Source organism: Exophiala aquamarina (assembly GCF_000709125.1).
Source record: "Exophiala aquamarina CBS 119918 chromosome Unknown aczIA-supercont1.16, whole genome shotgun sequence".
NCBI lineage: Eukaryota > Fungi > Ascomycota > Eurotiomycetes > Chaetothyriales > Herpotrichiellaceae > Exophiala > Exophiala aquamarina.
In genome coordinates, this window is record NW_013550572.1 from 622,735 (window position 1) to 650,620 (window position 27,886).

The following is a 27,886-nucleotide window of genomic DNA, read 5'->3' on the forward strand; positions in this document are numbered from 1 at the left end:
ATCTAATGAGGAGGAGAGGTGCGATAAGATCCATTGGCTCGGCCATCAACATTGCTGGAGTCGTCGTTTGGTGAGCCTTCGCCCGCGAGTTTCTTGTCCGAAGCCACAATTTTGCCATGAATATTCTGAAGCTCAGATCCTCTGATGCCTTTGTTGGGCCAGTATGTCGCCGCGTAGTCCCTGTTTTTTCATGTTAGCTCCAGATGGAGAAGGAAACTTCTCGTCACTTACCAGAAACGCTTTTCAACCGATTCGTGATTGTCATCAAGATCCGCAACTTGATCAGTGATAAAGTTACCGATTTGTTTGAGTAGAGCTCGCAACTCATTTGCTCGTAGCTGTCCATCCGGAATGACACTTTTGGTTGTAGCCTTGATCTTCTTCAAGCTTTCCCTGACAGGTTTGAAAAGCATCACCATCAATGGATCAACTTCAACGGCATTGCCGTTCGTGGCACCCTCACTCCGGCGGATATCGCTGCCATGTCGGTGATGGGATCCATCATGATCACGATGCTTGCGATCTCTGTGATCCCTGACCTCACTTTCCCGCTCCTTGTGAGTGTGGCGCACTTCTGATTTGGGCGTCCCGTATCTTTCGGAACTATCCCTGTGTGGTTGACTGACAGGCCGTCTGTGTTTATCAGATTCGCGGTGTGCTTTACGCGCGGATCCTGACGCTGGTGAGTCAGTGTGACGAGCCTTGTCCAACTTCTTGTTGTTCCGATGGTGATTCTCAACCGCTCTTTTTGCGACAGGGTCATCACCAGACGTACTCTTCAAAACCGAGAGAAGGTAATCCGCCCGTCGAACAAGGTGAACCGCTCCTGGCGATTTGGCATTTTTGGCATCCTGCTTTTCGCGTTCTGCCTTTTTGTCCACTCGGTGCTCTTCCAAGAAGAATTTGTCCATAAGCCCAAGATCGGGGTCATCTCGAATCTTCTCCCACGCACCATAACCATGGCGTGTGATACCAACACAGAGCATACCATCCTCTCTAGCACCCCAAGGACAACTGTATCCAGCATTTTTGGTTGCCTCCGGAATACGAAATGATTTGAAGTCGGGGTCCTTTGAGGTTACCTCTCTTAGCAAACGCATCTCCCCTGGGCGCTCAAGGATGGTTTCGGCATTGATACGCTTCACACCATGAAGCTCAAACAACACAGCCTTCTTGTCTTTCTTCGTGATAGGCCGGTTCAAATTGCGCTCGAGATCTGCCATTCGGGCTTGCTCTTCCTTGAACAATTCCTCTGACTTGTCCCAGACCTCTTGCATGGCAGCCTTGACAATGTTCAGGTCTCTTCCTTTGAGCCGAGCTTCAGTCAGAAACTCTTCTTGACGATCTTCAATTGAGCCATAACGAAGATGGCCCTTGATCAGGTATCGATATTCTCTCTCACTCAAGGGGCGTGATGGATCAGATTTGGGGCCTTCGTCGGACTCGCTCTCAGAATCGACCTCCTTCTGGCGTTGTTCCTGTCGTCTGGCTTTCCGAGCTTCGCGATCTTCGGTGTGTTGATTGCGTACTCGTGGTTTGTTCTGCTCGATGACTTCTGCCAAGTATTTCTCTTCGGCTTTGCGTTGTTCCTCTGCTTTGATACCATCCAGTTGTTCTTTAGGTATGATATCATCCCAGGAGAGTTCATCGACTTTGACGTCAACGAAGTCGAAGCTTTTCAGGAATTCTTCACCTCCGTCTGCGTCAGTATTGTCGGGCTGTTCAACCTTGTAGTCCTCGGCATTGTTCAACATTGCATCAAGGTCAAGTTCTTCAAGCTTCTTCTGGTTGTCGGTTTGCTCAAACATCTTTTGACCACGCTTTTTCAGGATTCTTTGGATCTCGCTCGATGAGCCTGGCTCCCCAACGAATGCATTTCGTCGAGCTTGGGTCTCCTTGTCAGTAACTCCACGTTGAATGGTGAGAAACTCCAACATCAGTTTGTTTCTTGCACGTTCCAGAATCTCTTCCTCGACAGTCTCCTTGGACACCAATCGATAGACACTCACGGGTTTGACCTGCCCGATTCTGTGTGCACGTGCCATAGCCTGAAGATCGGCCTGCGGGTTCCAATCAGAGTCGAAGATGATAACAGTGTCAGCTGTCATGAGGTTGATACCAAGACCACCAGCACGCGTCGAGAGTAGAAAGCAGAAATCAGAGCTATCTGGAGCGTTGAAGTGATCGATGGCAATGCGACGTGGGGCAGCAGCAATTGTACCATCCAACCTCTGGTAGGCATGACCACGATAATCCATGTAGTCTCCAAGAATGTCTAGCATTCTGACCATCTGACTGAAAATGAGTACACGATGGCCATCACGCTTGAGCTTGGTTAAAAGTTGATCAAGCAACATCATCTTGCCACTGCTTGTGACTAAGGCACGCAAGACTTCCTCACGTCGAGCTCCATCGGGGACAAGACGCTCTTCAGCACTTGGGAACATGAAAGGGTGATTGCTTGCTTTCTTGAGTTCCATCATAATGTTGAGAAGAGATTGCTTCTGACCCTTTGCACCCTGGTTTAAAGCCGCGTAGTTCTTGGTCAGAATATTCTTGTAATACTCCAACTGGATATCTGACAGCTCGACGCGGATGATCTTCTCAGTCTTTGGTGGTAAGTCCTTCTCAACTTTCTGTTTGGTCCGACGCAGCATGTAGGGTTTGATGTCTTCAGTGAGCTGAGCAATTTTCGCACTGGCAGCTTCAGTGGTCAAGTCCATGTTCTCATCGATATTGACGACACCGGGCTTCAAGAAGTCAAACAGGGCAGAGAGTTCACCTAAGTTATTCTGAACAGGAGTACCAGTGATCAAAAGGCGAGCAGGAGCCTTGAATTCTCGAAGCTTGTCATAGAGTTGAGAATCCCGGTTCTTGAGGCGATGAGCCTCGTCGACAGCCATGAATTGCCACTTGATCTGGCTCAAGAATGCAGCATCATGAAGCACGTATTCATAGGTGGTAAGGAGGACGTGAAAGCGAGGGTGACGCAGGCTACCATCCGGTAATAGCTCGTAATCCTTGATGATATTGCGAGCGGTCTGGTTGCCATTGTAGACGACATAATTGATGTCGGGGGCCCAAAAGTCGAAAGTATCAGCCCACGCTGGCATGGTTGAAAGAGGGACGGTAACAAGGAAGGGACCTTCTTGGCCACGGTTGTGCTTGAGCCAAGTTAGAAAAGCGACTGTCTGAACGGTCTTGCCGAGACCCATCTCATCGGCAAGGACGACGTTCTTTCCTTTGACCCAATTGTAGGCGAGGAAGTTCAATCCAGTCATTTGGAAGTCGCGAAGAGTACCATTCTGGATGTAGGATGGCTGCTCACGGACAGGTTGGAATGATGAACGAGAATTAAAACTGCTTTCGGTGGCATTGGATTTGAACTCCTCTCTCTGGCGATTGATGTAGCGATCGATTTCATTTTGGGCGATCTGAGACACAAGACTCGAAGGTTCCCAGGTGGCTTGGTCATAGAACAGACCTTTCCACTTGACATAATACTCGGTGCCTTCCTCACCCGGGCGGTCGCCGATGACCCGTTCAACCTTTTTGTAGTCGTCAAGAGTGTCGACATATTGCTCACGGTCAAGAATCCACTTTTCTCTGTCCTCGGGCGCAATGGCAGGATTGTTCAGGATGCGGATGTCTTCCATCAAGGTCTTCCGGATGTAGTTCTCTAGGCGGCGTACACTTTTGACGCCAGCGAGGGAGTCGATGGTCTCCCATGTAGCATGATAGTATGCCTTCTGCTGCCATTTGATCAGGAACTCATAGTCGTCTTTGACATGTGATGGGGTGGTGATATGCGCCTTCAGCCGGTGGTTGAGAACGATGTCGATCGCGGGTGAATTATCTTCGATTCCATTCACCCAGTAGTTAGGGGTCAATACGTCAGGGTCATCCTCTGCGAACTCGTCTTCGTCTTCATCCTCATTATATGTGGACACTTTGGCAGCCCTACGAGTAGAAAAACGGATTTCAGCATGTGCAGGTGTCAAGCTTTCGGCAGACTGAAGTAAGCGCCGACGCTGCTTTTTAGAGATCTTTGCACGCCGACCACCATAGGTGTCTGAATCGGCATCGGAGTCGGTAGGGGATTCGACCATGGGAGTAGGCTGGTTGGAGGAACGTTGGGAGGGACCAGCCCTGAGACGTTTGCGCGGGCGAGGGCCGATGTCTGAATCGGAATCTTGTTCTGCAGAAGATTCTGCAAGGTTTGTAACAGGTCGCGCGCGACCACTTCGTCTCAAACCGTACATCTCGGGGTCTTTTCGAATGTAATCGTCTTCATCAACAGGATGAGTCTTTCTCTTGACGGGCCTGATGGATTCGTCGGAGGATGATTCGTGCTCCTCATTCTCGGACTTGGCTTCGGGGAGCTGGGTGGACATGTCCATTTCAAAATCGGCATCACCTTCAGCATCTTGTTCGGAAGAGCTGGAACCGTGATCGTGATCATGATTTCGGTGATGGTCATCGTCGAGTTCGATGCCAGGCGGCGAGGCTGCAGCAGCGACAGGCTCGGCAGGGTCCGAGAGCTCGCTCTCACTATCGGAGTATTTGTTACCATTCGCGTGGGGAGACATTGCGTCGTTGGAGGGCTCGACAGGGCTCTCAAAAGACGAAGCAGGCTCAACCATGGATGATGGTGAGGGTTCGGCAACCATGGCAGAGGCTAAGAGACAATCGTCAGCATGGTGTGGCAGCAGGACTGGAGCAGAGGGGAGACATGGCAAAACTGAGAGAAAGAGAGAATTTGCGACTCGGTAACAAGTAGCCAGAGGCGCCGAATAGACCGCTGAGATAGAAAAGAATGAATATCAGATGGAATAGATGAATTGGGATGGCGACGAGATGGGATGATGTGAGAGGCTGGATCCAGGACTCTGGTTCCGGCAGGGTAGTCGAACGGCCCAAGCAGAATTTTCAAGGCATCACCGGCGCCTATACATGCATGCCCAACTCGCGTTGAGCGTGAGCAGCATCAAGAATCGCGATCTTGAGTGAGTCTGGTCGAGCTTGCGATGCCAGGCCGAGGCGCGGAAAGTGAGAAGCGGAAGCAGGAAGCAGCAGACAACGAGCAAAGTCCGGGGAGCGAGAAGAATACTCACAGTCCATCAGCGGCTTTGGAGCCCTCTGACCCAAGGCAGAGGAAGGCGTGTAGCAAGAGGCAAGGGGATTCGAGGTGGAAGATTGTGTCTCGAAGCAAAGGGTGTGATGGTGGGTATTTTGGTATGGGTATGGGTAGGGTATGGAGCAGTATGGGCAATATTCTGGGAGGGAGAGAATGGCGAGGCAAGGCAAGGCTTGGAGAAGGAAAGGCTAAACCGGACAGTCCCGTGACTTTCGGGCGCAGGCAAATGCCAAGCCTTGAGGGACATTGTGCCCTTAGGGCAGTCACCCAGCGGGCCAGGGCCCAGCACGAGCAGTAGTGGCTCTAGACGCCACAGGCCATACCTGCCCTATTCGCACCCTTCACAGGGACACCCGGGACGTTCTCAATAGGCAACTGAAGCGCAGCACCCCCCCGACCGCTGGCGCCCGTCCCGCCAATCAGACGCCCATCAATTGGCTGTATTCGCTGTCATAACGAATTATTCTTGTTCATTCAGAGTCATCCTTCTATTGACACCCACATCCACCACTCACACCCACATCCATCCACACACATCACACATCATACACCCCTCCTCATTCACCGCATTCTCCCTCCAATTCATTATTTTCTTTCCTCTTCAATTTGTTCTTATTGTCTTCACAGTGACTGTGTGAGCCTCGCAATTACGTTGGTGTGTCTAACTACCCACACATTGAGAGTCTCTACGCACCACCGACCAGACTCTTCGTCAAATCGAGTCTTCCCCGCTCCCATTTTTTCTGATTTTCCGCAGCCTCATCCACGCGCCGCACGCGGAAAATTAATCCTTTCTGCCACCACCACCCACCACAACCACCGCCACCATGTCGGACAAATTAACCAGGTAACTTGCTCTACTTCTGGTGTCATTGTGTTCGTCCATCTAACCAGCCTGTACCTTAGAATTGCCATCGTCAACAGTGACAAGGTTTGTTCTTCTCACCCGGATCCTCACTGTTTATGACTCCGCCATTAACTATTTAATTTCTACCCAACAGTGCAAGCCAAAGGTATCATGATGTTCCCCTCCCGAGACAAGCCATTGTTGTTGACAATACCCAGAAATGTCGGCAAGAATGCAAAAAGTCCTGCCCTGTCGTTCGCACCGGTAAGCTTTGCATCGAAGTCACCCCCGAGTCTAAAATCGCATATATCTCGGAACGTCTTTGTATCGGTTGCGGTATCTGCCCTAAGAAATGCCCGTTTGGTGCCATTCACATCATCAACCTCCCAACGAACCTCGAGACACAGGTCACTCATCGATACTCGGCAAACAGCTTCAAGTTGCACAGACTGCCCATGCCACGACCAGGCCAAGTTTTGGGGTTGGTAGGAACAAACGGAATTGGCAAGAGTACAGCCTTGAAGATTCTCAGTGGTAAATTAAAACCCAATTTGGGACGATATGATAATCCCCCTGATTGGGAGGAAATCCTGCGCTACTTCCGTGGCTCAGAGTTGCAGAGTATGTCCTCCCCTATCAAGTAAAGTAGCATCAGACTAACCCAGATAGACTACTTTACCAAAGTGCTTGAAGATGACCTCAAGGCTATCGTCAAGCCGCAGTATGTTGATCAACTTCCTCGAGCCATCAAGGGCCCTGTGAAGACTGTCAAGCCTCTCATAGAAGCAAAGTCTGAACTGGGCAACATGGAACATATCATGGATGTGCTTGGTAAGTGCTACCGCTCCAGCTATGGCTAGTGTGACTGAAATTCTGATCCCGATCAGAACTCAAAAATGTTGCCGACCGCGAGATCGCTCTGCTGTCTGGTGGTGAATTGCAGAGGTTCGCCATTGCCTTGGTTGCCGTCCAAAACGCCGATGTCTACATGTTTGACGAGCCTTCTTCCTATCTCGATGTCAAGCAGCGTCTGAGTGCCGCCAAAACCATCCGAGAGCTTCTTCGTCCAGATGATTATGTTATTGTTGTCGAACATGACTTGTCAGTCCTCGATTATCTCTCAGATTTTATTTGTGTGCTGTACGGTCGACCTGCAGTCTACGGCGTTGTCACACTTCCCGCGTCGGTCCGTGAAGGTATCAATATCTTCCTCGATGGCAACATTCCAACCGAGAACTTGCGATTCCGCGAAGAAAGCTTGACCTTCCGCATTGCTGAAGCTAGCGAAGACTATATGGTTGATAGGGCACGTGGCTTTGAATATCCGCCCATGAAAAAGACTCTCGGCGACTTTCACCTGAGCATCGAGTCAGGGTCCTTCACTGACTCTGAAATCATTGTCATGATGGGTGAGAATGGAACTGGCAAGACCACTTTCTGCAAATTGCTCGCTGGACAAGAGAAACCGGATGGCACCTCCAAGGTCCCAGCAATGAACATCTCCATGAAGCCGCAAAAGATCACACCCAAGTTCCAAGGCACCGTCCGTCAGCTATTCTTCAAGAGAATCAAGGCCGCCTTCTTGAGTCCTCAATTCCAGACCGATGTATACAAGCCCCTCAAGATCGACGACTTCATTGACCAAGAGGTTCAGAACTTGTCTGGTGGTGAATTGCAGCGTGTTGCTATTGTGCTGGCACTTGGCCTGCCCGCGGACATCTACCTCATTGATGAACCTTCTGCTTACCTCGACTCCGAGCAACGTATCATTGCTGCTCGCGTGATCAAACGCTTCATCATGCATAGCAAGAAGACCGCTTTCATCGTCGAGCACGATTTCATCATGGCCACATACCTTGCTGACCGTGTCATTGTCTTCGATGGCCAGCCATCAGTCAATGCCCGGGCCAACACTCCCGAATCCCTGCTCACAGGCTGCAACAAGTTCCTGAAGAACCTCGATGTTACTTTCCGCCGTGACCCCAATTCTTATCGTCCACGAATCAATAAGTACCAGTCTCAAATGGACCAGGAGCAGAAGCTTGCCGGCAACTTCTTCTTCCTGGAGGAAGAGAGTTAAAACCACCCCTTTTCTGTTCTTCGCCAAGGGCATCCATCGAAAGAATACACAACCTCATCATCGACGAAATGATGGTGACAGGGACGACCAGCACCGACACAACAATGACGGGACGAGCCACGACCACGATCAAACTCATGCGATCACAAGCGTCGCAAATGTCAACGGACTGAAAAGCACCGGCAAAGGTGCGAAGAAGCGCCGTGGTGGGGTATTGATTGATGACGAAGAAGCCGAGTCCGAGGAAAGTGAGGATGAGGACGACCTTGTGGCCGACGATGATCGACCTCCTGCGCCATTTGCTTTGCGAATTTTGTGCTATTCTCACAGAATGGCCAAGTGCACTACGCTTACAAGATTCGACAAGAGTTTTGAAGGTGCGGGCCAAGTTAGGTGATCATTGTCTTGTCTTCTGCGTGTCTGCCTGCATGTTCCTGCAGAAGACCCTCGTGTTCCATCATCTCGGAACACACCAGGGAACACAATCGACACCATTCGATAGAGAACGAAGTCTGGAAAGCAAAACTGTGAATCGAGGGAAATGGGCCATAGCCGATTCGGAATCTATACTCCACAATCCCTCCACGATTCAGAAACATCAAGAATGGAAAAGGGCCGATGCAGAGCCAGGGGAAACTGCTCAATTGCTATTAAATAGCCACAAGCACATAGAGTACCGACCACAATTCAGTCATTCTCTCGATTGCTTACTGGGGTGTAGAGTTTCTCGGTGCCGCTAGAACCAGAGCGCTAACCTCGGGAACATGAGGCATCGTCATAGGTGAGTGGTTAGTCTTGAATATGTATGTACCATCTGGCGAGTTTTGGTGGCCCGCACGAGAGCAACTCGATCGCATCTTGTTGTGCGGGAGCGTCGGCAAGGTGCTCTGCTTGACCTTCGTGATGATCCCAGTATCGCGATGCATAATCATAGCCCCAATAACGTCTGCCAAGACATGTCAAGACATGCTCAAGGATGATATTTTCATCTCGCAAAGGCGACATCTTCCAGATCAAATAGCTCAGCACTGATGAATGTGTTTTAGTTAGCGTCCTTCTTTGACGATCGGACTGAGATTAGCAGAACGTCTCGTTCACCAGCCGAGTCGGGCTCGTCTGCTTCTTGCCAAAGGCTCCTCTCTAGGGGTCTTGTGAAGTGGGTGGGTCGGCTTCTAATTGAAGAGCTAACAAGTATCCCTTTACTGTAGAGTATGTTAGACAGTTGAACTTTCCCACCAGGGGTCTTGAGAGATACCCCCAGAGCGCAGCGCAGGCTATTCAGCACCAACGCCCCGTCGACGGGAAAGTCGCCCTTTTTGAATTGCTGATCATGGACCACCGTAAAGATATCGACTTCAGGTAGTGTTACTAGTCTTGTACAGACCACTCGTAGTTATAGGTAGCACCTCAGTCGCTGATGAGTGGTGACCTGCTTACTATGAGCATGACTGTCTTTTGCCGCATCCCGCCAGTCATTCTCGGACGGTAAGTGTGCCTGCTCAACGCTATATGCTTGGTCCTGGGACAACAGTCAGCATTCCGCGAAGTAGTGGTTGTAACAACGCTGGGTGCTATATCAAGGGGATACTGTTGCCTTGTGCATCTTCACTTGGGGAGTGCTTCTTCTCCAGTTGCTTGATGAACTTCTCTCATTGCGTTACAAATTCCATCGGAAGCTCGCAGCGAACAGTACAATGACGATACGACATCAATTGTGCTACCGTAGCCCAGGAGTAAGCTCTCCAATACTAGGCAAGAGATACTACGAGGACAATCACAACAGATGATAAGTTGAGAGCCACTCCGCGTGGACTTGGCTGAAACATAGTCGACGACCGAGTGGCAACTATATCAACTATACCTAGGGCCTTTTGGCACCCGGAATACAGAGTACGGAGTAGTGTCTCTGGCAGCAGATGTGAGCCACCCGTTCATGTCTCTCACGTCCAACACGGGTGTAGATTATGCGCGACTAGCAACAGCTCAGAGGGTACCTTCAGAACACGTACGTGCAAGGTTGAAGCAGCAACTGGCCAGGTCTAAGGAGGGAAATGGAATTAACCCTTGTTGAGATTTCGGTGTCGACCTCCCTGTTTCTGTGATCGGAAGGTTCTTCTCCTACTTTGGCTTGTCACTCAGGTACAGTTTCCACAAGTCCTGTTCCTAGAGCCCATTTCATCCGTCCGTCCATTGTTTTTTTTTTGCCAGTGCTATGCAATGTTGATGCAAAGCAGCCGCCATGCTCGCTGATAACTGACTACCTGGGTAACTAGTAGATTTCTTTGGATCTCATCGTCACCACTCTTGAAAAACATGACAAGGAACTTTACCCCGGTGAACGCACCGTGGCGTTATTTCCGTCAAGAGGAAAGAATGAACACATATTCTGCTCAGATTTCACGCTCTACTTTGGACACAAATATCCTCTGATCAGGAAAGCAGATGGCTTGCCTCGCTTCTCACGATCTCCAATACCTTTTCCGGGGTGTCCTTCTCGCCCAGAGCTTGCTTGAGCTGGCTCTTGTAGTCCGGCAGTTGGTCGAAGCTGGCGTCTAGCTTCTCAAGCGCCAACAGCGCCTTGGTCGCAAGCAGGAACTTCTTTCGTCGGATATAGAGCTCAAATGCGACGGCTTGCGCCTCGGCGAGTTGCGGGCTGGATTCAAGAAGCGGCGTAAGGAACTTGAGCGCATCCTTCAAGGGCTCTTTGGTCTCCACCAACGCTTTTCCGAATGGGTCCGAATCTTCCTTCTTGTTGTCGACATCTTCACTCTTAGGGGTCGGCTTGGCAGCTTTTAAAGCCGCCTTCTTCTCGGCCTCGGCCTTTTCCATCTTCTCTTGCTCCCGTTTGGCCTTCTTCAGCGCTTTCTTGCGATCTGCCGCACTAACTTCACCGGTCTTGCCTGTCCCATTGACAGTGCCCATGATGGGTCCGTGCACGAGATCTGGGTTGTCGGACAGGAGGATGTAGGTTTTGACAGCCGCAATTGCCGCGGATGAATATAACGGATGGTCGCGGAGGTGGTCTTCCCATCGGAGCATATCGATGTAGGCTCGGATCATGCCCTTCCTGAGGGAGAAGTTATGGAAGTCGAATTGATCCTCCTGCCAGACGTCGAAGATGGCCAGGACCTGGTGGAAGCGCTTCAATGCTAAACCGAGTTTTCGCTGACGAAGATATGATTTCCCATCTTCTGTCAAATACCACACACATTGCATATCAACGAGGTCTCCAAGAGGCCCACCAGTCTTATTCTGGGTGAACTTGCTGGCGGTATCAAGTGCTTTCTCATTCTGGTCTGCCCGGATTTGATATTTGGCACACTTGGTGTTGATGGCCCGATCCTTTTCATCGAGAGCACGAGCTTGATCCATCACCTCTGCAGCCTTTTCCAAATCACCCTTGTGCTTGTACGACCTTGCCTTCACCGCGTAAGAGTCGACGGATTTGGGATCAAGTTGGAGGAGTTTGTCGGCATATTCTAAAGCCTTGTCCAAATCTCGACTCAGTTTGTAGTTGTAGTGTTGAGCCAGGAAGTAGAGCGCGGAGGACTCGAATCGCGATTCGTCTTTGCCATCACCATTTTCTGTAGCGCCGTTGCTCTGCGAGCTCACTTTGCCAGCGGCGTATCCCTCCACTAATTCCTGGACAGCATCTCGTTTTGACTTATCAGTGTAAAGGTGCTTGATATTTGCAAATGTAGAGGGAACTCCCTTTCGGAGGAACTTCTGCAGATAAGAGTCGGCCGCTTGCTTGAATTCCTCTCCGGACAGAATGTCTAGCGTTCTCCGTCGTGGAAGATCTGCCTTTGGGTATTTCTCTGCCAGCTCATCATATGCTTTCTTGAGATCCTGGACCGATCCATCCGTCAGCCCTTTCGCATCAACATATCCGTCGTAGTAAGCAGAGGTGTCGGGGTTTCGCTCCAAAAGAGCAGCATAAGCAGCTTCCGCCTCTGCCTTGCGATCCAAGCGAGCGAGATAGTCGGCTCTCATTTCCATGACCCCAAGAACGTCAGGGCTCTTCTTGCCTACGACTTCCAAATGCTCGAGTGCCTTTTCTAGTTCACCGGACTCGGCAATGATGTAGTTTTTGTACAGAACTGCTTCCCAGTGCTCAATGTCGGACCTGGTAGGTTTTGTTTTGAGAGTCTCTTCGTATGTGGTAAGGACTTTCTCGGCATCATCGTAATTTCCGGCCAGATGGTGAGCGATGGCCAAAGCTGTCCAATTCTGACGGAAACCAGGCTTTTGTTGTAGCATGTTTCGTCGACTCTGGATGTAGCCTTCAAAGTCTCGCATTTGTATCTGTAGGTGCGCGAGATCTCGTTGGATGGGTGCAGACTCTGGTTCTAACCGCAGGGCAAACTTGTATGCTTTTATTGCTTCCTCGAAATTCTTTTCCGCGCGATACAGGAGACCGTAGACGTGCCAGCACACGTGGGATTTCATATTGTTGTTCAGAGCAATTTTGGCCAGAGCAAAGGCCTCTTCCGTGTGACCCTGTTGGCCAATAATGAGGGCTTTCATAGCTTGAGTGTCGGCATGGTTGGGATTTTTGCGTAGAATTTGCTCCGCTGCTTTCAAGCCTGCAAACGGTGGTCAGCATCGGGCGAGTTTTGGTTTACACAGTCGACAAACCTTTCTTGTACTGTTTGTTCTCAAAGTGGCGCACGACTTGCCTGAACAAGGCGCTGTCCTTGTTGCTTAGCTGCGGTTGCGGTTGCGCCATATTGGGAGGGTAGATGGCAATAATCGGGCTGGTCGTGGTCGTGCTGAAGACGTGGTAAATTGCGCGGACGCTTTATAGCAGTGGTGGTGGAACTGGATGGAGGAATGAAGCTAGAGGCTAAGACATGTCCATGGGAAATAGAATATACTACAGATAACAAGGTGTCGACGAGATGCCGGTCCGCAGGAAGAAGTATCGTGTAGAAGGGAATAAGAGATAGAGAGACAAGCGTAGGCCCATTCACGATGTCGGTTCTGACCTGCAAGCCGCAGGCAATTGGGATTTAATTTGGAGAGCGGGAGCCTCGTCATTCTTGGCGCCCTCGTGTGACTTCCACTTGCACAAGTTGACCAATAGCACTTCACAAGTCCAGGCAAGGCTGTGTCAGCCTTGTCCTTCCATGCCACCCGTGCCTCTCTCACCACAAGTCAGGCAGGATGCGATCGGATCGCTGGAACAAACAAACAACTTATCTGGCTCAAGTATTTATGGCAAATTCAGAGTAGTTCATTTCTACCGGATTCCAATGATTGGACTATCTCCGGTTTATTCAGCAAGGTCCTCCACGGTCTTCTAGACTTTCATGGCGTTTCATCATCGCTATCACTGTTCATGGAGAGGCTTGAGATCCGCGGACCAAAGCTTCCGAAGCTATCTGTTGCCCTCTTCCTCATCCACTGTCTCCGCTTCCAGTACTCATAAAACATAAATTCCAAAATTGTCGAGGGGATTGTAAGCACCACCCATATCCAGACCTGTTTAGCATCATTCATCCATCTATATTGACTGAAGAAAGGGGTTTCAAGGATTGCCTGCGCGTGAGGGATTTGCGGTCACCAAAGAGATTCTTTGTCAGGCCTGCAAGTGTCCGGAACGATGTCTTCTTTTCTGCCACGGGTCGCGGAGACCCATCTCTTTTCATATCACCTAGGATTGTCAACTGTGACATCAATAGATGGGTGATTATTGGACCTTCAGTGGCAAGGTGGTTATGGAACTGCTCTGTGATGTGGAACAAGAATCTTTGAAAAACAGTCTTCTTGATAGTCAATCGAACTTGAGGCTTCGTCTGTTGGAGGCCATCCATAATCCTTGTCATGACGACAAATCCCTCGATTGGGTATTGATAGTAACAGCCAGTATCCGATCGCAAAGCGTCCTTTGAGGCTTGCATTAAGCTGTCACATAGTTTGCTTCGGACCTCTACGCAACCATCAGTCGCCAAAGCTGGACTTAAAGTAGTCACGCAAGTGACTGACTGTGCTAAATCTCGCCGTGCCCATTTCAAGGCGCCAAGTAGTTGTTGTCCATTCGGATTGTTGCTGATGCTCTTTCTGGAGGCGGTCGTAAACAAAACTGCCACGAAAACAAGGGCAGTGTCATTGCTTTCAAACCTATTTTGAAAGGCTTTGTCCAGCTGAGCAATATAAGCATCCTTGTTTTTTGAATAGGATACTAGTGGTAAAGCACAGATGATAGTATCGCCAGTAGGGGCAACCGTCCCAAACTCGACTATAGTGAATGAGCAGGCATTACAACAAGGAAGGGACCAGATAATATCCGTTTCTAGGAAATTTCCCATTCCAAATAGGAATGCCAGTTTTGACACGCTGTTGATTGCGGGAAACCGAGGGGTAGTGTGTGTTGAAGGCGGTACTCTTAACAACAGTGCCAGAACTATATCCTTCTCCCGCAAAGAGAACATCTCCCTCTGAACTCACCCGAGGGAGTTGTTGACCGCTGAAAACGTCGAGTGAAAAGTGCCTTTGATAGTGCTGATGTAGGGTATAGCGGGATGGAGTCGTCCGGAAAGGGACAGCTCGACGTGCTTATGGATCGACTATGTATGATGGATGAGTGAGATCTCTAGACCACCTCTTTAATACTTGACTTGCGACTGTGATAAGAAGAGCTTGATCTTTCTTGGCTGATTCAAAAGCCTCGGAATTCCTCGAGTTTGCAGCTCGCAATTTAGCAAATGCCTCCCCACTCAGGCCAGGTGAAGCCTGCATGGTATTGAAGATGGTCGTTATTGACTGCCTAGCCCGATCCCCAACAGCTGGTCTCTCGATCAGTGAGAAATCCTCAGGATCGAGTTCTTGTCTGATGGCCCAGTTTCGAAGAATCTCTCCCTGGTCGCGACTTCGTGCGGTTAACGAATTAGTTCGGACTTGCTCTCTGCTCTGCAGAATTCGGTCGATAATGGAGCGGCCCTTTAATCGATCTGAAAATAAGTCGTCTAGATTCACTACAAGATCTGCCTCCAGCATGATCTCATCTCTTTTCAGCTTTTGTGATGGGATAAAAGACACGCAGATTAGATCTCTCCAGGTCATCTGCGGGAGGTCTTCCCAGCTGGCTTTGTCATCGAGCACTGGCTGTTGGAGCCGGGCTCTTTCTAAGATTTCTATAAACCGACCCTTGCACTGAAGGATATGGAGTTTGCCCGAATTGACGTCCTAGTAGACAAAAAGGCAGTCCGGAATAACAGCAAAAACCGAAACTCCAACAGATACGTTACAATACGACGGTAGGCCTTGTCTCGTACCGACAACGACGACGACACAAGCGGTGCCATGGAGCTCGTGGTAAGAAACTTCGTCGGCGAAGATTTCTAGGCGTTCATTGGGAATCTCGCCGTCAGTGAACAAAAACCACAGGTCTGAGTTTTTCAGTTCAATAAGACCGGGCTTATGGTCTAATAAGACCGAAGGATCGGTCCCCCCATAAGAATGGAGAGAGTTGATATGAGAAACAGAGATGACCGGATCTGCGAAGGATTCCAGGGTAGGACGCGGGCATCGGATTGAGCAGCGCCACTGAGGAGCGACCAAATCTCTTGGACCCCCTCGCGTTCGCTTCGAAGGACCTCCCCAAGAGTGCTCCCAGATGTGTCCATTGCGAATGAAATTTTGCAGTCGCGAAGTGGTATCTGTTTTCTTTCCACGGGCATCTGTGGGGTTTCTTGTTCTTTATCAATTGAGGTGATTGGACTTCCTGCCGATGCTGAGTCGTTTAGTGTTTGTGTTAATTGCTTTGAAGGAAGGATGGAATCATCTGAGGATTGTGAGGTAGTTGCAATCTGAAGGGGCTTAACATTCTCGGCCATCGCGTCTTGAAGCTGTTGCGTAGTATGTTATCCTCACAAAGGCGTGCTTTTGCCTATCCTTTGTTATCATCCACTTTCGTTTTGCGGGTTTCTAGTATTCAAATGCGCGAAGTCGGACAGTTTCGCTCTTGATCTTGCAGAAGAGCTAAACTCGTTATTGTCGTCGGTTGTCAGTGGGATCTTGGTAGATGTAGAAACTTTAAACGCCATCGCTTCATCTAGATTTTCGTGAGACCGTGTCTGCCTTGGGAGGCGATGTACCTTAGGCTGGGATTATCAGCGCGTGTTGACCTTTGATTCATGGTTCGAAGTTTGCCATCCTGGGGTCCACATTGAAAAATCGGCCTACCAGGTGTGGAGGCGGCCCTCCAGAATGGTGCTAATAGAAGTCGAAACGAGTGCCTAAAGTCTACGGGACGATCACCATGCGAGGCTCTCAAAGGTTAAGCGCGATACAAACTCGGACATTCTAGGTCTAACAAGTCGGCATAGATCTTTGGACTGCACCGTTACCCGATGGATGGTTGACAAGTTGATGAGCGTGTGGCAGCCACACACATTCTCCTGAAATCGCAGCCTTGTTCTGAAAGTATGGCCTGCTGCCGGGTGTCATGTTCACCACCCCTTACTGACCCACATTCATTCTAACTTTTCTTTTGTGGATTGTTTTTATATTTCAGGTGTGATTTTAGATGGATCCATTCCAAATGCTGCCATGGCCTCTTTTTTTGCGACCTCCGGATTAATCTCCTTGATCTTGTCCTTTAAGCTATTTTGAGTCTGCAAAAGATTATTGCCCACATCCGCCCAGCTTAGCGTTGCAGCATCCACCCCAGCGAATTTGCCGTCCTCCGTTGAAACCTGTACGGGAAGAATTTTCCCATCTATTTTTCTCAAGATGCCGTCCACAAACGTCATAACAATGTCTCCTGGCGTGGAATGCATGACTATCGCAGTGATGGGATCAAGCTGTGCGCCACAAATCATGGAAGGGCTTACTGCGTCGAAAACGATAATATCAGCCTTCTTTCCAACCTCTAAGCTTCCAATGTCTTTCTCCATTCCAACAGCTCTGGCTCCATGGATGGTACCGAGAGCATAAGCTTCCTGCACGGTGTGATTGAGTTTAGCTGCCATCTTGCCGACGGCTTGGAATTTTCCATTGTAGACGGCTCGGCTGTTTACCAGCGCAGCTCTCATCTCGCCAACAATACTGGCAAGAACAACGTTGTGGCAGTCAACTCCAAGAGCCGAGCAGGACTGTACGTCGCGATCAGCGTCAAAACACACGGGCACTCCCATACCCATTTGTAATTCCACGGAAGGAGTCGAGGAGAGATACGCTCCGTTTTCTTTCACGAACTTGACATCATTCTCGGAAAGGAAATTAGCATGTGAAAGTATGACACTTGACTTTGGAGATAGAACACCACAGGCATGCATAGTTTCAATGCTGGTTGGCCGCCCTGGAAATGCTCGTCAGCGTCTGCTATTGCTCTGAATACTAAACCTCCCTAATCAAGGATTGTTGCTGCACTGACCGGGAGGTGAGGCACCATTATGAGTTGTAATGTGCCTAATACCAAGACCTCTGATATCGTCGAACAACGACTTAAGCATGTCGTGCGGTAAAAACCACCCATCAAAGGCAACACCTAAGGTCACCCTGCCATTGCCAAATGGAGCCGAAGCTGCTAGGTCTTTGAGCGCATCAAGTGCAAAAGGTGCGATGAAGCTTTGATTTAAGGCAAATGGTGACCATGAATCAACCCGAACAGTGAAGCAGTATCCGTAAACTGAACGAAGACCGGATGCGACTGTAGCCGCAATAGCTGCCTTTGCTGACAAGGCATTTCCACATTAGTCCACAAGCATATCAAGCGAGCGACGGGGAAGACCGTACGATGATCTTCTCCATAGTTCAGATGCGAATGATCAACCACTGTTGTCGTCCCGGAATTAATGCACTCTAACGAACTTGCTAGTTGCCCCCAGAATATGTCTCGTGGCTTAAATGTACCACCTTGCAAGATACCTTGTGTCCATCGGATGAAGTTAGAGGGGTTTCAAATGTGCAACGCGATAGAACTCACCCTTCACGAGGTAGTCATGGAGGAGATCATTTCCGTGCATTCCTCTCAGGGCAGTGTTGTACATATGCCGGTGTGTATCAATGAACCCAGGTGCGATGATTTTGTCACTGCAGTCGATCACGTCTGCACCTGTAGATGGTGTGATGTCTGGAGCTATTTGGGCGATCCTGTCACCATCAATGAGGACGTCGGACTTGACGCCTCTGGCATTGTCATCAGCATCGTGAACAATAACAACGCCATTCTTGAGCAGTGTTTTCATAGACATTGTCCGTTGCTTGTGGAGAGCGTTTTTGTCAATCCCAAGGCGGTGCTTTCTAGTTATCCCAGGCAAGGAGTTCTTTGACCTTGGCCTGGACGAGGTGACGAGGTAGCTTTTCACTATCTGCGATTCCCTCCTTGCTTTGACATATGATTGCCTAGGGACAAGATTCCCCTGTTTGCTATGTCTTGTGAATTTATGATTTGCGGGGTTAACGACTTTTGCAATAATGTATCTCCATGCAGATCTTACACTTCGCATTAGTTTGTGCGAGGCCTCGACTCAGTATTGCGGAGATCAGGAAGGATGGAGCAGTGGGGAGTAGGACTGTTGCCCTGATGGGCTTGACTTCAAAGTGAAACTTAGGCACGGGGTAGCCAATGTCGTTTAGGCGGCCTCAGCCCTCAGCCCAATCGGGAATATTTGAGGTTGTCCGTGCACGTGAGCGCAAGAAGGAAATGCAGGAAAGTGTTCCGCTCTACATCCCGTCCTTCTTCCAGCTCTGAGTGGAGGAGGGTGCAGAGCACATGAACGGGCTGGAGCGTGGAGATCTGATTGAAGTTGTTCTCTCGCTTCCGAAATCGACTTGGATACGGAGTACTCCCAAGAAAGCTATGACATTATAAGTCGCCAGGTCTACTGCCTCGGTTGTTGCGGCAAGTTGAACGCTCGGAAAATCCAATTCCTACGACAAACGGAGGATTTTCCGATGCACACCTAATATGTGCTTGGCACCGAGTGTTCATCAAGATAAAGGTTGAATTCTTGAAGTCCTACCTGGATTATCGATGTATGGAGCCTCAGGCCGATCCTCGCGCCCAGATACGGGATTCCCGGATTCGGGAAAGCTAGGCATATTCCAGGCCGTGGAGGACTTACTTGTAGGTGTCCAACTGATTAACCGCCTCCTTGATGCCCTCTTATCTGTCGTAGGTAGTTGTCCGTTACATTTAAGTTGTGGGCCAGCTCATAAGTTGGCAGATGGCGAGATTAAACAGCGATAGGATGTGTATGCATGTTGTCACTGGTGGAGAAGAGGAAATAAATTGACTTGAGAACGATACCATATCGTTTCGCACCCTGTCTAACGGGCATGTAACAATGTACTTGTAGGTTATCTTGTATAATCAACACGCTCGACACTGAGAGAACAAGTGCTTAGTATGTTCAGCTGACACTTCATCCTTAGGCATTAATACCACCTCCTCATATCATCACTTTCCGTTCACCTCAGAGGGGAATAGCGATGACAGTTTTGACCACCCTCCAACCACCCCTAAGCCTGTCGGGTAGCGCATATTCTTCGCCCACGTATAATCCTTGAGGGTTTCGATGCAGTGCTCACGCCCGTACCCGCTAGCTTTTGTGCCACCGAACGGTGTCCCTAGCGCCATTCGGTTATAATTGTTCAGAAACAGCATACCTGCGTCGATGTGGCGTGCGACCCGCATGGCCTCGGTCAAATTTCTCGAGAAGACTGCACAGACTAGCCCGTACTCGACTTCGTTGGCAATTTCGATGGCCTCTGTAGTCGTCTCGAATTTGATGACCGTTACAACAGGACCGAAGATTTCCTCTTTGGCGATGCGCATGTCTCTCGTGACCTGTGTGAGGATAGTTGGTTGGATATAGAACCCGTTCGTTAGCCTTGGATTAGTAGGAAGTGGTGCTTGTGCCTCTATCTTTGCTCCCTCAGCGAGACCAATTCGAATGTATTCCTCGACCCTTTGCTGATGGGCTTTAGTGACCACAGGGCCGACGTGAGTCTGCTCGTCGGCACCGTCACCAACTTTCAAGCGCCTCACTGCGGCTGCTAGCTTACTCACAAATGAGTCATGCAGTGAGCTGTGGACTAACAATCGGGAAGAAGCAGTGCAAGCCTCGCCCTGGTTAAAAAAAGCGCCGTCGACTGCATTTCGTACCGCTAGATCGAGGTCTGCGTCTTCCAGGACTAAAAGGGCGTTTTTACCACCAAGTTCGAGCGTCAGAGGAGTGATTCCGTCAGCTGCAAGCTTACTGACCGCAGCGCCTGCTCCTGTTGATCCAGTAAAACTGATCTTTTTAACCTTTGGGTGTGTTACCAGTGCCTGCGGTACGTGTACACCCGTTGCGGGCACCGCCTGGATGACGCCAGGAGGGAGAACTTCCGATACAATTTCGACCATCCGCATTACAGTCAATGGCGCTTGGTCTCCCGGTTTAATTACAATCGTATTTCCCGTTGCTAGTGCCGGCGCGCTCTTACCACCGAAATGAATCGGTGGCCAGTTGAATGGGAGTATAGCACCGACTACACCGTAAGGCTCGCGTAGAACAGTCGCATATATAGCACCTTGATCGTATACCTCATTGGGTAACTTGTCGATAAGAGAGGCGAAATACCGATAAATGCCGATCACAAAAAGCACATCACCTTCTCGTGCTTGAGAAACTGGCTTTCCGTTTTCCAGCGATAGGAGACAGGCGAGCTCGTCGAAGTGTGCCTCAAGCCTGTCTGCGGCTTTCAAAAGAAGTCGTGCCCGTTCGAATGGAGATCTCCATCTCCAATCATTATGGAAAGCATGGTCTGCTGCTTCAATTGCTTGCTCGATTTCAGCAATCCCGCCTCCTTGGATAGTCGTGATAACCTCGCCATTCGCAGGATTGTGGACGTCAAAGCAGTCCTTTGGACTGTCAGAAGAGTATTTAAATCTGGTCAGTGCCTTGTACTTTGGGACCCCCATCTTGGAAATTCTGATTCTGCCACTACCCTTTGCTAAATGGCAAGAAATAGCAGATGGCTAGGATTTCTTCCCGCGGGCAGCATTTTCCAGATATCCAGTGTAACTTAAGTAGTGGTACCACAAGCTGGCAATGCTGACTGAAGTTAGAAGTAAAGATATGCTTTTACCTGCATGCATAACACTGCATAGCGACGTAGTTCAAGGAGAGCACGTGGACGGATTGAATGCTTCACGTGTTTTCCGTGGGCTTAGCTCCATACCGGCCGTTTTCCTGTGGAGTCTCCGCTTTCTATTAGCCTTTCTTGGTGTGGAAAGGAGGGGAGGATAGAGAGGAATGGGGAGATTTAATTATCCAGTCAGGCTCACCTATGTCAGTATATAAGCCCGCCATATCAGGAAGGGATATCTACGCATGCCATTCGGCGTAGAATTTCCTGTAAAGTCCCAAGCAGCATCTAGACGACCACAATGCGAGGCAAAATTATACTTGAAGAGCATGTTGGCATGCCGGAGGACAATCCGGTCGAGAGACTACGGCTTGCATCGCGAAATTCGGAAGATCTCGCCAAGGCACTTCTTGAGATTCATGGGGCTCGACTAGACGAGATGAACGCTAACGGCGTGGAGATGGCAATAATGTCCCAAAATCCTCCTGGTCCCCAAGGCATCAGAAATCCAAAAGCTGCTGAAGAATATGCTGTGCGGTCAAACAACTATATCGCAAACCTCGTCGACAAAGCGCCAGAGAGATTTTCAGCCTTTGCTGGTGTCTCGATGCATGATCCAGCTAACGCTGCCGCTGAGCTGACGAGGTGTGTAAAGGAGTTAGGTATGGTCGGCGTCATGCTACACGACGCTCAAGAGTATCTTGATGCCGATGGAGCAGTTAAGGAACAGTTTTATGATGATCCTAAGTATGACACCTTTTGGGCGACCGTTGAATCGCTGGATGTCCCAGTTTACCTCCACCCTAAACCACCAATACCACAAGAGTTTCTACGGCTGTATAAGACCAGGCCGTGGCTTGTGGGACCCACCTTCAGCTTCACAGTTGACTCGAGTTTTCATGCGTTGGCCATGTGTTCCAGTGGATTGTTCGACCGATTTCCGAAACTTCAAATGATTTTGGGCCATATGGGTATTCTACCACCTCTTCTTTCCGGATCAGTATGTTACCAGAATACTAACCAGGCCAGGCGAACTTCTCCTAGGCCAACTCGGCCGGATTGACCACTGGCTCGAAAAAAGAGATCGAGGACGAGGCCTCCCTGCGAAGAAGACGCTTCGTGAATATCTAGAGAGTAATGTCTCGATCACCACCGCTGGATATTTCTGCACACCGCCACTCCTAAACGCAATCACCGAAATTGGTGTTGACCGTGTCCTATTCTCCGTAGACACGCCTTATGAAAATATTACGGAGGGATCAACGTGGTTCGATACGCTCCCCGTTAATCAGGCCAGCATCGTCAAAATGGGCAGAAACAATACTTTGAAGTTATTTCCACGACTTGAAGGTCGTTTGCGCTCTTCGGAGGTTGAGAAGCTTCAAAAGGATAGGAGCCGCGTGCTGTTCACCACGAATCCTGGGTTCGAAATACCAGTCGAGACCTGTCCACGGACTGGCGGAGCAAGCATATAACAGGGTGTGCGACACTTTGGTCTCGGCCCATGATGACACCAAATGTGAATTTAAAACATTCGGAACTGAGACTCTGCGGACGCGAACATTTTTGGCAACCCTAGATACTGAGCAAGACCAACCGAAGGCCACACCCACCTGGTATACCGCGTTGTGGATACGTCAGCATCCCTCCGGAACAGGATTTCCGCTGCATTGGCTTCTCACGCCTGAACTAACCTTATCAGTGGTGCCAATAGGTTGAAGATTGCAGTTTGAACATATCGCCTTTCAGAATTCTCATCAACACGGCCGTCTAACTCTACTCGCGCTACTAGCGAGATGCTCCTGATGGCTAGAACTCTATGCATTAGCGTAATTCGCATCTTAGTACCGCGTGTTTGAAAAGGAGAAGAATTGACTCGAGATTTTCTCTTTTCACTGTATCTCGTAGAGTTGTGCTCAATTTACTCGAAGTGTCCTTGGCAATGCCACACGAGTCATGAGAATGTATCACGTGATCAAACTGCCTGTCATGGTGACGTTGCACGTACATACTCGTACAGTATCTATCTCCCTTGTGTGCCACCGCATTCTGACGTAGGCCGGCCTCGTGTGTTTACGCGTACCGAACCACTTAGGCACTTCATGCACTTACACAGCACATTACCTGAACTTTCCTACCATTAGAACTATCAAATTAACCCTTGCGCTTGCCGTTGCCCTCGGAGCAGCCCGTCTTAAGATGTTAGATCCCTGTTAATCTCACTTCAACACCTCGCACGTGTCGAACACAAATCGCAGGCAATGCAGGGCCTACCTCAACCTTCCATGGCTCAAGCCGGGCTGCTACCAGCCGATGAGGTTGGCAGGCTGATCGACCTTGTGCCTGTTGCCCTGAAGGAAGCCGCGGTCGATTCCCCTTCGGCACGCGCCACCGTCTTCCATTATGGAGAGCAGGTCGACCTGCTCGAGAAGTGGCTCGATGAATATGTGAAGGCCACAAGTCGACTCATCACCGAATCCTTGACTCTGGAGAACGTCCTCAATAACTTCGTCTCCCACTCTATCCTCCCCACCGCTCTCTCGGAATCTATGATGGACCACGATTATAGCGTTCTCGCGATGAAAAGGTGCGCAGATGGGGCCAAAGATTACTGGATGAGCATGATTGCGATGGTCAAGAGACTCAACTTTATGGTGATCGATCCCATCAGAAACTTTCTGCAATATGATCTTAGAGTGCTCAAGGAATCACGCCGGGCTGTTGACTCGACGCAGAAGACATTCGAACATCTCCAAGCAAAATATGCCGGGCTTGGGAAATCAAAAGAAGCATCTTCACTACGAGAGGAAGCTTTCCAACTACACGAAGCCAGGAAGCTATATCTGAAAGCAATGATGGACTTTATGAGCATGGCTCCGCAGTTTCGCTTCGCGGTGGACAAACTTCTGGTCAAACTATTCTTTGATCAGTGGCGAGAGATGCGTTTGTCACGGGATAATGCCTCTGCAACATTTCAGAGGGGTGCAGAAGAAATGCAAAGAGTCAAAGGTTGGCTGAATGAAATGGAATTAAGCGAAAGAACGTTTCGAAAGGAATTAATGACTGCGAAAAGGCAGTTGGAGGATGCTGCTGAACTACACACAAGGCCATCGAGGGACTTGGAAGACTATAGCCTCTCGACGGTTCCTCAATTTGGTGGGCATTCCCAAACAGCCAGTGTCTCTACTTTACCGCGGTCTCCTAAGAAGACGTCCTCCCAAAGCGGTGAAAAACAGGGCTGGCTCTTTCTCAGAACATACAGTGGAAAGCCGACAAGAACAGTTTGGGTCAAACGATGGGCATTTATTCGGAACGGTGTATTTGGATGGCTACTTCATGGTGGAAGGGCAGGAGGGGTGGAAGAAAGTGAGCGGATCGGTGTTCTGCTATGCAACGTACGACCTGCTCCTGCCGAAGAACGTCGATTCTGCTTCGAACTTAAGACAAACAAAAACACCATTCTCCTGCAAGCTGAAACACAGTCCGAGCTTGTCGATTGGATCGGAGCGTTCGAAACAGCCAAGTCGAGGGCCTTGGACGACCCAGAAGCGTCTAAATCGCTCCATGGGGGAGGAAATATACAAGCCAATGCCGCTTTCGCCATATCACCCCCTCCAGTCCCCGAATTTGGAACCTTCATTCTGAGTTCAACGGAGCCTGGTGCCGCAGGAGATGATATTGTTGCTCTAGAGAAGACACACACCCTTCCCGTCCCGGGGAATGAGCACTTGCGAGACGGAAGTGTGGACATTGTGCGCCGATCGACGGCGCTCGACGAAGGAAACCAAGGTGGCCACCGGGAGACTGCCTCTCGAATCATATCAAAGCTTGATCTGCACAGGAGAGGAACAGCAGGCCCTCAGATATCCCCAAGCTCATCAACACCAAATCTCCCTGCTGGTGGCATTGCCAGCTTGATCGCCGCCAGCCATGGATCAATGCCTGTTGGCCCAAGCCTACCAACGGTACATGGCACTGATTCCGAGGCACCCAAACCGAGAAACAACTTCACGCTTGCCTTGCGCGATATGCCACCAAGCACTCTCTCTCCGTCCACGTTAGCACCGTCCCCCCTTCAGACCAACCTCAGCAAATCGGCCGTAATAGTAACTGGCGAACGAGGACTAAGTCCAGCACCAGGCAAGACTGGCATTCCAACTAGCTTGCTTGCTAATATCTGGGGAACCTCCAAAAGTGCCATAATCAACAAACTGGATCGGGGAGATCCCAAGATTCTGCCAGAGCTAAAACTAGGCTTGCAACCGAGCCCTTCACTAAAGCCATCCTCCTTCCCACCTAAAACCACACCATCACCGCCCCGTGGTGCTATTTCTCATCAGAATGCAATATCCCAACTCGATCTTACAATCCCGGCGTCGTCGACTCGTAGTCGCACTCCCTCTCCCAGTAAGAGACACCGAAAAACCATCAGTGTTGATCGTGAAGGACTCAGGGAGATGCGCGCGGAGCTACTCGTTCCCGACTTTCCCGATTATTATCCGCTCCAGCTGAAGTCCCAAGATGCTCAGTTTCGCCTTCTCTTCCCAAACGTTTGCTATGACGAGCGGCTTGTGATGGTATTCAGAGCAACCTGGAACCCCAGCGAGCAACAGGACTTTCCTGGGCGTATCTATGTAACCTCGAGAGATGTGTACTTTTATAGTAACCATCTCGGTTTGGTTCTGACCTCGAGTGTTCCTCTCAGTTCCATTGAAGAAGCTACGGCAGCACCGGGCAAAGATTGTGATTTTATTTTCCTCCACTTGCGAGATGGCGGAGGTGATGGAAGCCCCCGAAGAATCACGGTCAAGACGTTTCTGGAGCCGCTGCGACTCTTACAGAGACGTCTCAACTTTTTGGTTAGAAACAGTACCAATAGTGAACCGCTTGGTCTCGAAGGGCTCATAAAGACTCTACTCAGGATGGAGACGGACGCTCCAGATCGTAGTCCGAGTCTAGAAAGCTGGGAAGATGTCTCTCCAAACACACCGGTTGATACTGGGGGCCCGCGCTATCGAGGTAGAGCTTCGACGCTTGGAACAGAAATGAAAACCCAGATAAGAGTTGACAGAGCTTTGCAGCAAGGGCCTCTCGGACGACGAGAATCCAAGTTTAAGCTCCCCGCACAACCTGTCAAGTATGTACCTGCAGGGAATCTTCGTCTGACCGTTGAGAGAGAATACGACATTAGCGCGAAAGCACTGTTCCATGTTGTTTTTGGTGACAAGAGCGCACTCTGGCAGTTGTTGCAACATGAACGTCGAGCTAGAAACTTGACGCAAGGTCCGTGGCTCAATCTCAGTGAAGGCCGCTTGCGAAGAGAATTCGCCTTCGATATCCCGACAAAAGCCCTTCTCGGTGGCGAAAACCTGATACAGGTTCGGGACTACCAAGTCGTGGATGTGAGTAACGATCACCTGTGTTATGTTGTTACAGATAAAAGAACTCCATGGCATCTTCCATACAAGAACAGCCAGCGACTCGTTAGCAAGATTGTTATTACGCATGCAGCAAAGGGCAAGTGCAAGCTCGCCATCTTCGTGAAGGTAGAGTGGCTACGAGCAGCTTGGATGTTAGGAGGTGTGATAGAAAGACAAGCAATGTATGATCTCGAACTGGACTCACAAGATCTGGCAGATCTTGTCTCGGATCAAGTCAGGAAACTTGGTGCACACAGCAGGACGAAAAAAGCCGTCCAAATCTTTGGCCAGGTTGGCCATTCAACAGAATCGACTCAACTACAAATCGATGCTTCTGCTGTCAATATTGAGCTCAGGCGACAGCCCGTATCAAGAACAATGACAGGCCTCATGATCCATACCGCCCTTTCAGCGGGAGAAAGTGCAGCCGGTACAATCTTACAAACGCTTCTGGATATCCTCAAGTGGCTCAGCAAGATTCTATCAGCCAACAAATTCATCTTGCTGGCCTTGATGTTTAGCGTTCTTTACAACAGTTGGCATACTTATCGAGACACATTGGGCTGGTGGCATGAACGCAGAGCGGGAAACTTCATGGCGCGACTTGGCATTTCCCCAGATGTTGTCATGAGTCGAGCCGTGTATTATGACGATCTGGACGAGATCCTTCATCAGAGCGGGAACATGCCGCCTCGCGACGCAAGCACATGCTATGCTGTCTTCTATGATGAACATGATCCGGAGCTGATGCCCAGCCGACCTGGGACTGAGGGTGCACGGATTCAGCAGACACGCCAAAGACTAGGGAAATATCGACATGACCTGTTCGTGGCAGTCCGGGTGGTTAACCGCGTTGAAAGGGAACTTGTGCAATCTGCCTGGCAGCAATGGCTGGTCGATGAGAATCGAAGATGCCAGGTGGTAGAAGGTTTAGTCTTGCACGATGCTGAACAAAACTCCACGGGGCATACTGCAGAAGTGCATAATTGGTATGATGAATACTGTACAAGCTGCCGCGATGAGTACCTCAAGCTCCGTGCATGAGTGGTTGTTGGGTCGCGGCACAGCGACCAAATTTTGGGGTACTTCAGCGGAACTCGGAGGATAAAAACGGCACGAGCGAATATACCCATACCCCTTTGATTATCAAATTTATCTTATGATCCACAGCTACTGCGATACTCTCTGTTCTTTGCTGCCTCCAACTCAAGCATGAACTAGGTGAATGATGCCATTCTGATATCGAAGTAAATTGTCGACTCGGTCTAGCTCAGCATCTTTTAACGTCTGCATTAGTTCCACTGAATCCCGTCTTGTAA

The 27,886-nt window shown here is 49.8% G+C and overlaps 8 protein-coding genes across 8 annotated transcripts; 3 read left to right on the top strand and 5 right to left on the bottom strand.

The window, feature by feature from the left end:
* Positions 1 to 2: 2 nt before the first annotated feature.
* A1O9_11271 (chromodomain-helicase-DNA-binding protein 1) lies at positions 3 to 4,670 on the bottom strand (the record flags this gene model as incomplete). The annotated part of the gene is made up of 2 exons (XM_013399990.1): positions 3 to 180; positions 232 to 4,670. The coding sequence occupies 2 exons, from the start codon at positions 4,668 to 4,670 to the stop codon at positions 3 to 5; spliced, it is 4,617 nt and encodes a 1,538-aa protein (XP_013255444.1).
* Positions 4,671 to 6,439: 1,769 nt separating this feature from the next.
* On the top strand, positions 6,440 to 8,064 carry A1O9_11272 (translation initiation factor RLI1; the record flags this gene model as incomplete). The annotated part of the gene is made up of 3 exons (XM_013399991.1): positions 6,440 to 6,605; positions 6,654 to 6,815; positions 6,872 to 8,064. 3 exons carry the CDS (start codon positions 6,440 to 6,442, stop codon positions 8,062 to 8,064), a joined length of 1,521 nt encoding a protein of 506 aa, XP_013255445.1.
* A 2,430-nt stretch (positions 8,065 to 10,494) lies between these two features.
* On the bottom strand, positions 10,495 to 12,793 carry A1O9_11273 (acetyltransferase; the record flags this gene model as incomplete). Its single annotated transcript, XM_013399992.1, has 2 exons — positions 10,495 to 12,650; positions 12,703 to 12,793. 2 exons carry the CDS (start codon positions 12,791 to 12,793, stop codon positions 10,495 to 10,497), a joined length of 2,247 nt encoding a protein of 748 aa, XP_013255446.1.
* A 769-nt stretch (positions 12,794 to 13,562) lies between these two features.
* On the bottom strand, positions 13,563 to 15,902 carry A1O9_11274 (uncharacterized protein; the record flags this gene model as incomplete). Its single annotated transcript, XM_013399993.1, has 4 exons — positions 13,563 to 14,305; positions 14,685 to 15,252; positions 15,310 to 15,563; positions 15,614 to 15,902. The coding sequence occupies 4 exons, from the start codon at positions 15,900 to 15,902 to the stop codon at positions 13,563 to 13,565; spliced, it is 1,854 nt and encodes a 617-aa protein (XP_013255447.1).
* Positions 15,903 to 16,571: 669 nt separating this feature from the next.
* A1O9_11275 (uncharacterized protein) lies at positions 16,572 to 18,263 on the bottom strand (the record flags this gene model as incomplete). Its single annotated transcript, XM_013399994.1, has 4 exons — positions 16,572 to 17,368; positions 17,444 to 17,743; positions 17,806 to 17,937; positions 17,996 to 18,263. 4 exons carry the CDS (start codon positions 18,261 to 18,263, stop codon positions 16,572 to 16,574), a joined length of 1,497 nt encoding a protein of 498 aa, XP_013255448.1.
* A 1,208-nt stretch (positions 18,264 to 19,471) lies between these two features.
* Positions 19,472 to 20,980, bottom strand: A1O9_11276 (uncharacterized protein; the record flags this gene model as incomplete). The annotated part of the gene is made up of 1 exon (XM_013399995.1): positions 19,472 to 20,980. The coding sequence occupies one exon, from the start codon at positions 20,978 to 20,980 to the stop codon at positions 19,472 to 19,474; it is 1,509 nt and encodes a 502-aa protein (XP_013255449.1).
* Positions 20,981 to 21,448: 468 nt separating this feature from the next.
* Positions 21,449 to 22,622, top strand: A1O9_11277 (uncharacterized protein; the record flags this gene model as incomplete). The annotated part of the gene is made up of 2 exons (XM_013399996.1): positions 21,449 to 22,118; positions 22,177 to 22,622. 2 exons carry the CDS (start codon positions 21,449 to 21,451, stop codon positions 22,620 to 22,622), a joined length of 1,116 nt encoding a protein of 371 aa, XP_013255450.1.
* An 810-nt stretch (positions 22,623 to 23,432) lies between these two features.
* Positions 23,433 to 27,611, top strand: A1O9_11278 (uncharacterized protein; the record flags this gene model as incomplete). Its single annotated transcript, XM_013399997.1, has 1 exon — positions 23,433 to 27,611. The coding sequence occupies one exon, from the start codon at positions 23,433 to 23,435 to the stop codon at positions 27,609 to 27,611; it is 4,179 nt and encodes a 1,392-aa protein (XP_013255451.1).
* Positions 27,612 to 27,886: the final 275 nt, after the last annotated feature.